Source organism: Lathyrus oleraceus, chromosome 4 (assembly GCF_024323335.1).
Source record: "Lathyrus oleraceus cultivar Zhongwan6 chromosome 4, CAAS_Psat_ZW6_1.0, whole genome shotgun sequence".
NCBI lineage: Eukaryota > Viridiplantae > Streptophyta > Magnoliopsida > Fabales > Fabaceae > Lathyrus > Lathyrus oleraceus.
The window spans coordinates 403,663,382-403,675,496 of record NC_066582.1 but is presented as its reverse complement, the minus strand read 5'-3'; the positions used below and the strand labels follow the sequence as shown (position 1 = coordinate 403,675,496).

The window sequence follows — 12,115 nt, the reverse complement described above, 5'->3', positions numbered from 1 at the left end:
ATGATGGCACTTACAGCCTATTCAACAATGTCTAGGTATAGGTATAAAACTTCCACTGGAATTGGTCTGGTGAAAACCAGAGGTATGGCTAGAGTTTTGTTCAGAGGTTCAAATTCACATTCACATTTGGTTATCCACTAAAAATCGATCTGCTATCTCAATAGTTTGTAAAAGGGAAAAACGTGTTAGGGAAGATTTCAAAATGAATATGTTTAAGGTACTGAACCTCATTCTTTGACATCGACACATTTATTTGGATCACTGCTTCACACTTGTAAGGGTTTTCTTCGATTCCCCACTCAATTAAATAGAAACCCAGGAACTTGTCGGATTTCACCCTAAAAGTGCACTTTTCGGGTTGAGTCTCATATTATAACGTCTAGTCCTCTTAAACACCCTATAGAGATGTTGAGCGTGAAGTCCTTTCTTGCTAGATTTCACAATCATGTCAGTCATGTATACTTCCAACGTCTCTCCTACCTCCTCTTGGGATATCTTATTCACCATCCTCTAATAGGCTCCGTCAATGTCCTCTAACCTGAATGGCATGTCATTGTAATGGCAATTGGCTTGCTCGGTCATGAATATTGTCTTTATTCGATTATACTCTAACATAATATCTGACTGTACTTAAAGTAAGCATGCAAAAATGATAGAAACTAGTAATCAGTCGAATTATCCACAAGTTTGTCAATGTTCGGGAGAGGATAAGAATATTTTGAGCAAGCTTTGTTGAGATCAGTATAATTAACACACATTCTCCAATTCCCTGAGGCTTTCTTGGCTAGAACAACATAGAAGAGTCGTTCAGTATACTTTTCCTCAGAGATGAATCTGGCGTCCAATAGACCTTTCATCGTGCTTGTGGTGGCTTCAGCCTTTTCCATGGATTGTCTCTTCTGTCGTTGAGAGACGTATCGAGCCACGGTGTCTACATTCAACCGATGTCATGCCACGTTTGGGTCCATATCGGTCCTCTCGTGTGGGTTTATAGAAAATAGTTCCATGTTCGCCTGAAGACATTCAATCAACATGGACCTTACATCTATATTAAGCACGGAGCTTATCTTTGCTGACCGCATAACTTTATCGCTGAATTGGACGGATTCAAACTCTCCGTTTGAGTGGGCCTAACTTCTTCTTCGCGTGCATCTAGGTAGAGGGTAATAGTATACATCTGCTCATATTCCACATCTGGTATCAACGAGAGGATGTTCCCTCAGATACATGCCAGAATTCTCCCTACTTCTTCTAAGTCGACATTGATAATGACCGACCTTCATTCCTCGTCCTGATAGGTTACTTTCAAGTAGGTTGGCGACGCCACTGCATCTAGCTTCACTAAGAAGGATCTTCCCAGGATACCTTTGAAAGCACTTTTGCACGAAACTACAAGAAAGTTGAGGAATACCTTTCTTTCATGCATTCTTTCTCCAATTTCTAATGTTAGATCCATCGTTCCTTGAGGACAAGTTATTGGATTTTCCGTCCCTGCTCCTGGTAGGGATCTGATTTCAGATTGAGATTGGTCTGGTAATGAAAATTCACAAGGAACCAAAAGTTGATTCTCATAAATGGCGCCACTATTCCATTCAGGAACCATAATTGGATACAATTGACAAACTGATACTCTGGAATCGACATCTTCAATCTCTGATACGACGATGCAGGATTGGACTTACAAGATTAACACTCCAACGCTTAAGTCAGTTCAAAATTTAAGATGAATATAGTGAAAAGAGGAGATAAAAAATACACATTCTTTCTATGTGAACTGATTTTTATTCTTTAGGTTAAATGGAGTGGATTTGAGAGAGGTTTATCCTTAGCCACTTAATCTCTTGGCCTATACCTTTAACTAACCTATATTTAAAATTTTCAGTTATTTTAAAATAAATTATTATTAAAAAATGATATAGCTTTTATGAATAGATAATAAATAGGTATTAAACCAAACTCTAAGAATATTATAGGTTTCATTCATTTTTAAAAGACATGCATTTGTTTTAAAATGGATGATATCTTTATGTATAGCTGTCGAATTTGTTTCCATAAGAATACCCTGACCAAAAGCTTAGTCTAGTAGAAGAAGATGGAAGCGACGTTTTCCCCACTCAGGTGCATTATAGTGTCGACGTTATTGAATGAAAAATTCAAAGGCTACTCAAAAGACCAACAAAAACTATAATTTAGTGCCGGTTTCTACATTCTTGGTTCCACTTGCAAATTTAGTAGTTATCCACCATGCATCCCATGGATAACACGTTATTATTTTACTACATATCCAAAAAAAAAATCCGCACTATAAAACTACTTACTCATTCCTCACAAACCTCATCCTCAAACACACAAACACAACAACAATGGAAATTTCGGTTCAAATTAATGTAACTGATTCTCATTCCAATGCTGACAAACAAAATAAACCAGTTTTATCATGGGATGAAATTATTGAAAAAAGTTTATCTAATTTTGGGTGGATGGATTTCTTACAAGCTATTCTTGTAGCAATATCAATGTTCTTTGATGCACAACAATCTTTCATTAGCATTTACACTGATAATTACCCAAAATGGCACTGCACTAACACAACCACAAATTCAACATGTTCTTCATCTTCTGATATATGCAAACTCCCAAGATCTTCTTGGTCTTGGGACACACACCCCTCAAACACAATCATTTCTCAATGGAACCTTGAATGTGCTAGCACCTTTCTCACTGGTTTACCTCAATCTTCTTTCTTCGTTGGTTCTCTTCTTGGCTCTTCCATTCTTGCAGCATTAGCTGATTCATCTCTCGGTAGAAAAAACATGCTAATCGTTTCTTGTCTCTCAATGTCAATAACTTCCATGCTCATAATCCTCTCCACCAATGTTTGGATTTACTCCGCCATGAAATTCTTGATCGGTTTCTGGCGTTCGTCGATCGGTACATGTGCTCTTGTTTTGCTAACGGAGAAAGTTAACGTCGAATGGCGATTCCGAGCTGGAATTGTTGAGTATTTTATGTTTACTATAGGGTACATGTCTTTACCTGGTTTCGCTTACATCAACCGAAACTCGTCATGGAAATCTCTTTACCGTTGGTCGTCAATCCCTGGTATAATCTACTCTATCATTGCTTATTTCTTCGTTACCGAGTCGCCTAGGTGGCTTGTCATGCAAGGCAACGAGAAAGAAATTTCGAAAATGCTTAAAATGGTATCATCACAAGAAACTGCTGATGGTAATAACAATAATAACTGTAATCTAGCTTCGAGTTTTCCAAAACCACCCATAAAAGAAAAAGTTTCAATATTTCAACTTTACTCATCCATAGGTGAATTGTTTCATAAAAGATGGGCTCTTAAAAGAATGATATCTGTTATGATTCTTGGAATTGGACTTGGAATGGTTTATTACGGTATGCCATTAGCCGTCGGAAATTTGGGATTCAACATTTATTTAGCCGGGGTTTTCAGTGCTTCCATGGAAATACCTTCATGCGTAGCAATATATTTCTTGGAAAACTATAGAAGAAAACCTTCAATTCTTGTCTTCTCAATCTTAAGTGGGATTTGTTGTGTTATGTGTGTTGTTCTTGAGCATAGAGTACCAGCAGGTAAAGTGGTGTTAGCAATGGTTGCATTCTTTGGTGCATGTACAGCTTATGATTTGTTTCTGATATACGTAATAGAGCTGTTTCCGACGCGTGTTCGGAACACAGCAACATCGTTGGTTAGACAAGCTGTTGTGTTTGGTTGCATATTCTGTCCGTTTTTGGTATCTGCTGGGAGGAAGAACAATATATTCTCTTATGGTGTGTTTGGAGTTGTGATAATGTTATCGAATATTACATTGTTGTATTTGCCAGAGACTAAAGGGATTGTTCTTTGTGATACTATGGAAGAACAAGAGAAGAAAGAAATAGCTCTATCTGATGACATGCATCAACACGAGATAACAGGAAATGTTTCTGTGCAATAGAAGAGGCAATTCATTTTCATCCAAACCAAGTGATCCATATTTGTATGTTTTTAGTTGTTTATTCCTTTCTATATTCAGTAGTGTTTAGTTAAAAATTAATATATATTTTTATTGTAAAGTGGTGCAATTTTTAAAAATATTGTTGTTTTTTTTAATATTTGAGAACCATATCGGAAGATTTGCATCATTTTTATTTGGTATATTTAATTCTTAGTTTGGTGTATTCATTTATTTTCTTTTGATTTTGGTAGAACCTTCAAAGATTATTTCAAGAGTGTCTTACACTTCTTTAGCAATGCTACAATTAGAAACATAATTGAATTCTTTAATACTTAATGCATTTATCATCAAGTATTTAACTTTAAAACTTTTTTCTTTTCTTTTTTCTATGTGGTCCATAATTCTCTAGTTTTTAATGCATTTTCTTTCGATTTTCGATTTTCGAATTTAAAAAACTTTTTAGAAAAACAATTGATTCTAAAAAGATTGATTTTGAGAAGATGATGGAAACAAAGAATAAGGGGAAAGATAAAAGACAGATAAATAAATATACAGGGTAAGAGAGATTGAAGTTGCATGTCTCTACTATATGATTTCGTTGTTTGTTCTTTAAGCATTGTTTTAGTTTTAGTTCTATATCATTAAGTCTGGTCTTCAATTGCACATTTCTGGATCGAGTTTTAGATCCATATATTTTAGCATGCATAATTCAAATTGTTTGTATTTGAGTTTGAGCAATATGTTTAAAATCAATTAGTCGAGTTTTTGGAGCAAGAACCATATTTGATATTGGTTCAAGTCATGACACAAATAAAACCTCAAAATAACTTTAAAAATTGCAAAATTTCAAATTTCAGGTGTGTGATTCGAATCACAATCCATGTGAGTCGAATAAGAAGAAACATGGGGAAATCAAGGACTATGTGAACTGAATCACCGGTTGTACATTATTCGAAACATGGAACCATATGTGACTCTAATCACAAGTTGCTCATGAGACCCGTTGCTCTCTCTCTCTGTCTCTCTGTCTCTCTCTCTCTCTCTCTCTCTCTCTCTCTCTCACACCACACACACACACACACACACACACACACACACACACACACACACACACACACACACACACACACACACACACACACACACCACACACACACACACACCACACACACACACACACACACACACACCACACACACACACACACACACACACACACACACACCACACACACACACACACACACACACACACACACACACACACACACACACACACACCACACACACACACACACACACACACACACACACACACACACACACACACACCACACACACACACACACACACACACACACACACACACACACACACAACACACACACACACACACACACACACACACACACACACACACACACACACACACACACACACACACACACACACACCACACACACACACACACACACACACACACACACAACACACACACACACACACACACACACACACACACACACACACACACACAACACACACACACACACACACACACACACACACACACACACACACACACACACACACACACACACACACACACACACACACACACACACACACACACACACCACACACACACCACACACACACACACACACACACACACACACACCACACACACACACACACACACACACACACCACACACACAACCACACACACACACAACACACACACACACACACACACACACACACACACAACACCACACACACACACACACACACACACACACACACACACACACCACACACACACACACACACCACACACAACACACACACACACACACCACACACCACACACACAACACACACACACACACACACACACACACACACACCACACACACACACACACACCACACACACACACACACACACACACACACACACACACACACACACACACACACACACACACACACACACACACACACACACACACACACACACACACCACACACACACACACACACACACACACACACACGTTGTTCATGAGACCTTTTAACATGAGACCTTTTAACTTTCGTAGTTAATTGCAAGATTACGTTATTCTTTAGGGCTTTCTAGAAATTGCATGCCATTAGGGTTTATTTTGGTAGTGATTAATTGTAAAGGTAAAAGTTTTATTAGAATTGGTACTTCGATTTTGTCTTGTTGTAGATTAAACTGAAAAATATGACTGTAAAATCCACTTTGATATTGTAAAATCACACTAGTTGTGTAATTTTTTAATTATTCAATACATTGTTAGGTTTTATATTTTGGTTGAATTTGTGTGTCAATCTTAATTATAATATTTATTTTTTAAGTCGTTACATACCAATTCCAACCGATAATCATAATTTCTTTTACCCTAAAGTTTGCTTTTGCCATGAAAATCACTTTTGTTTTAGAAACTATGATAAAAGTTTTTCAAACTATTTTCAAATAAAATATTTTTGGGAGGTCTATTCACCCCCTATAGACGGTTTCTTATCCATATTCTCACCCAACAGAGACCACACTAGAAATTATCCTAGTTCTTTATAATGAGTTTCCTCTTAATATTTCAATAAACAATAACTTGAGCTTTTACACAAGTTCAACTAAAAAACATTACACCAACAACTTAAGCTTTTACACATGTTCATTCCAGCAATCTCACACCAAACCTTTTACAAGCTTAACTTGCAACCTTCAATTTATTACAAGATCAAAAGATAACTAAGCTCTTGAATATACAAATTCAACACATAACAAAGAAACACAACTCTCAAATGAGTATTTTCAATATCTCAATATTAATTCAATTTCTAGTGAATAAAACTTATATTAAGGAGAAATAGTGATATAGGAGAGTTAATGATTCAAAAAATTGGTGTATTTAGAAGTGAAGAAAAAATTCCTTTATATAGGAAAAAAATTGTTTAAAAAAGGTAACAATCCATGGGTTTGGTAGCTTCCTAATCGATTAGGTTACGCAAGAAAAGGAAGCGCTAATTTAGGACATCACTTAATCGATTAACAATGATACCTAATCGACTAGGAGACATTAATCTTGCTTAAATATATTAGATTATCTTCCTAATATTGGCGACCATTTTGCAACTCGAAGTAAGCTTGATCATAGATTCCTTTCTTTAGGTTCTTAATTTGTTCATAAGCTCTTCCAAGTAGGAATTGCTCGTGCAAGAAGCTTTGATAGATCTTCTCCCTCTCCAACTGCTCATGGGCCAAAAGATCCTTACACTTTTTGAGAGTATTCCTCAGCTCTAGGATTTGGGCCTCATAGTCCTCTCTAGATTCTCTCTTCATATCATTTGAAAGCCCAACAGTTTTCTCAAGGTCCTTGATAGTGCGCAGGCATGATACAACTTTTTGTTACGGAAGTCTAGCTCAGAATTATCTCCTTGCAGAGCACCACCTACCCATTATGTTTTCCCTTCAACCTCCCTTAATCTCTTCTTGTTTATCTCGAACTCCTCTTTGACTTTCTTACCCTTGTCTTCCAAGTCATAATTTTGTTGCTTGGTACGAATGAGTTTGACTCATAACCGAGTGTTCTCCTATTAAAGCTCTTGTATTTTATCGGTAAGCTTTTCAACATCTTCTTGCAAAATGCGCTCTGATTCAGATATTAAATGGAATGATGAATAATCATAAAGGAAAGGCATCTTGAAAATTTGAGCTTGCTCTTTCACCCATAGGATGTAGGGTTCCTTGGCTAAGATGTTTTTCTTCCCCCATTCTTGGTTAATTATGACTATATTTGTCCAATATCTCTTCACTCTTTTCACGACTGGATTGAATGGGTTAAATTATTGATAATGAAGGGCATGAGGTCTAGGTCTTCGGGAGGACTCAACATGGCCTGCCCAAGTTTTCTTTTAAGTAGCACATGATTGTAGTTGATGAAACCACGTGAACCTATTAGAGGTACGTTTGGGAACCCTCCACATCTAGATATGACATCCTTAGTTTCCCACTCTCTCTCTCTCTTATACCATAGGATAGAACCGATGGAGAGAGAGGAAACCTTTGGGTCCATGAGAGATTGCTAAAGGCAAAGGGCCTTCTTTGAGGCATGTGAGTCCTTATCCATAAATGTAAGAGTGGTGCACAACAAAGGAAGGTCCCTTCTCTTTTCTCATGCCTTGTATGGAAGGTATGGTAAAAATCCGCTAGCAAATAAGTCACTGGATTTTTAGTTAAGAATATATCCACTTCCAAATGGTCTACGAAATTATCTATATTTGGGAATATAACAATTCCATGGATCAATAATGCCAAGGTTGTGCTACAGAATTCTACCTTTTCTTCTTTGATCATCTTCCAAACATGGTTTTCTAAAAAAATCTTTGTGAGACCCTTGACTGTACCTTTGGGTGCCCAATTAGATACCAACCCGTTTGCATTGATACCCAAAACTAAAGCTAGCTCTGACAAAGTAAAGCCTTTTTCCAACTTGGGGAAAGGATTGGAAGTCTTTGATAGATCGGTTGAGAAGCCTCTCAAATTCCTCCAAGGTTGGGGACAATTGAAAATCAAGGAAAGTAAAACATCCTAGCGGGATGTCATAGTATTGAGTCAAGGTTGTGAGCACTCCAAAGTTAACTTTTTTGGTTAAAAGGTCCAAGATGTTCCCATAAGTTGCTCGAAACTTATTGTTTTTGATGGATGTAATCCTAGAACTTAGAACCTTTAAGTTGTCAGTTTATGGATCTTTGTATCTGAAGGAGAATGTACTTTTTATTGGTGGAGGATTCATGATGATTTTGTAAAATGTCTTGTATTCCTAAGATAAACAATGAGATGCTAAAAGCTTTGTTTATTGTGATTATGATGTATGAATGTCGATGAATGCATGGATGGATGGGAAGATTAATGGTTTTAATGAAACTCAAGCACGGGTTCATAATTTGAGATCCCTGTGATTATGAATGTGGTTTAATAATGACTTCTTTCAATCCAAGGTTATCACTATGCAAGATCTAGGGCTTTTGAGACATTGTGTATTAGACACGACTCTTAGAGTCATGGACTTCCTTGATTGTCCGCCGCTTATGTCAATTTACTTGTCAGGCGATAGCTCCATCAAGGAAATCTATTATGAGTGAGATCTTCGCACCGACCCTTGCGAGGAGATCTCCTCGGGGACCTGTACTACACGACCATCGGTCTAGGTTGGCCAAAGTTTAAATATTCTACAAAAGGTTCTTAGAGTCATGGACTCTAATGAAGATAAGGATGCTTACACCAAAATCTTGACGGTCATCAATACCTTTAAAAGAGTCTACTCTAAGTGAGGTTATTGCATGTACCTTACGAGAAGAGCTTCTCGGTGGACAATAATACTCAACCTCTCTTATCTTAAGTTTACTCTCAGACTCGGGTAGAGAGTCTTTCACACATAGTTTAATTGCAATCATTATCAACCATTTTCAGAATCCCATCATAACAGAGTCAAGTCACCAATGAGACAATATTTACGAGAATAAAGAAAGCAATAAAAATAAAGACAGAAAAGTAAATAGATAAACCCCCATACACGCCAAAAAAAAGACAACATAAACTAGGTTTGACTTACTTCGGGAAATTGGGTCCCCATCAGAGTCGTCAATTGTCGCTACCACGGAAAAGTCGGCTGACTCAAAGCGTCAAAAAGAAAATGACACTGAGTCGCCACCAAATTTTATTTGTTCCTAAAGAAGGAAAAGGGAAATAGTCGATAAAACCCTTAAGAGAGGAATACACAAAGAGTGTATATGGAAGAGGATTGGTCTCGCAACCAAATATGGGTTTGGAAGTCAACTTTAAATTTGCCAAAGCGGCTCATTCACAAACCAATGGCACGATCCAAACAAAATGCCAAAATTGAAAACTCGAAAAACCTTCAAATCATCGCGCGAATAAGTGTAAGCGAGAAACGATCTCGTATTTTTCCTAATTTTTCTATATAATGAATACATGTTTAGTCATTAGGGCTTCAATTTTTAGAGATTCTAAGGCATATTTCTGAGCTAAGGAGAGGGAAAAACAAATAGTACTATTAGGGTATTATTTCTAATAGTTGTAAGTCTTTTTTTCTATTGTTAAAGTTATGAATTCCTTGAGGATGAGTGAATAGTCCTCATAGATTAGGTTTCCTTTAGATGATTTTACCCTAAAGATGTGATTTATGTAATTATTAGTGAATGTTTTTGTAATGAATTTATGTAATTATATAGTTTTATTTTATTTTAGTGCTTACTCTCGTTTACAAAATTAGGAGAATCAATGGAAACTGAGACCTAACAAAGAGATTTGCACATATAATTGATAAAATTTTGAGCTTATAATGATTGCTCACGTTGCAAGATGAATAGTGTCGGCCATTAGTCTAGTTTACGTGCTATAAAACCTTTGTCAATTGTGATTGAAGGGTGTCAACATTTGGGAAGTTCCACGAAATGAAATGAGTTGCTTTATCATTGGATATTCCCATCATCCGAAAAGTTGAAAGATTATATAATCGTGTTTTACAAAACAATTTTATTACTTACACACTATACAACCTTTATAAATTGCGATTGAAAGTTTCTAGTCTTTGGGAGTTGTATATATATATATATATATATATATATATATATATATATATATATATATATATATATATATATATATATATATATATATATATATATATATATATATATATATATATATGAACAAAGAAACAACAACAATTGAGCCTCAACTTAGGTAAAATAAGCAATTATATGAAAACTCAAGAGAAAGCATAACTATAAAAGAGGCAGCAAAGTCCACACCCAAACTACAAAACTAATAATTGAACTAAAAAGTGAAAACTAAAAGAGGAATAGGCAAAAGTATAGCAAGCTAGTTCTCGAACAAAAGAAACCACCATATACAAAAAGCATCCTCCAGGGGCCATCACCAACAAGTCTTCTTGGCAAAGGCCAATGACACTCATCCCCTTATCGCCTTAAACATAAAGTAGAATTCTAGAGTCAGACAGAGAAAACATAAGAGATTCTCGCGTTCCTACCAAGATACAATTTTCAAGGTAGGACTATATTGTTATCTTCTACACCATTCACATAGAGGAACCTGAAAAAAAGATATCGTTATGGAATTATCAAATAAACCAAACTATAACATGCTAAATCATAACCAAACCCAATAACCCTAGGCTTATCTCCTAGCGGTGTTATGATCGAAAAAATAGTACCAAGATCTTTCTAAAAGACAAAGCACCACCATAACCACCTAAAAATCTCATTCTAAACAGACATTATTAGGTCATATGTCACAAACAAATAATTAACCGACTCTGCCACCCCCTACACATCGAACAAACAATACTCCTAGGATATGCTATCACCCTAAGTCTAAACAAGTTATCTCTAATAGGAACTTTGTCTTAAAGAAGTTGTCGAAAAAACAACCACTTTAGAGGGGGGCTGGACTATCCTAGATAAGAGGAAGAACCGTGTTCCATAGATTTTCCATAGGAACATGTAACTTATCGCTTTCACAAAGAGTAATGTAAGCTCAGGTGACAGAAAAACACCATCCTCTGAGTTTCCTCACTATCACTTATCTCTGACAAAGGAAATGGTCACATCTTGAATGACTAATAACATATTAGAGATCATCTCCCAACGGTTAACAAAGATGGATCTCTTTCACTCCAAGTCCCGAGCTAGATACCAACTAATTTACACGTATTAGTATAATGGACCAAATATCTCTTGAAAAAATTTAGAACACAAATGAGTTATTGTTAAAAGTTTTAACAAATAATAAATATGGAAAATATAAATAATTACACTGATAAGTGAAATATATTTAAGTTCTTATTATAGTAAAATATAATATATCATATAAATTAATTGTATAATATATCTAACACAATGTTTCTTAACATGTATCCTTATAGTACAAGTTAGGATTATAAAAAAAAAAAATTATATTTAACTATTTTTTAATAGTGAGACTCGCTAATGTCCAAAATTGCATGGTGCTATCTGTTTGAGATTTTTTTTTTTAAATATCCAATTTTGAAAAAAAAATTCCAAAAATACACTAT

The 12,115-nt window shown here is 36.0% G+C and overlaps 1 protein-coding gene across 1 annotated transcript; it reads left to right on the top strand.

The window, feature by feature from the left end:
- The first annotated feature begins 2,363 nt into the window (after positions 1–2,363).
- On the top strand, positions 2,364–3,968 carry LOC127137727 (organic cation/carnitine transporter 3-like). The gene has a single exon (XM_051064156.1). The coding sequence runs from the start codon at positions 2,364–2,366 to the stop codon at positions 3,966–3,968; it is 1,605 nt and encodes a 534-aa protein (XP_050920113.1).
- Positions 3,969–12,115: the final 8,147 nt, after the last annotated feature.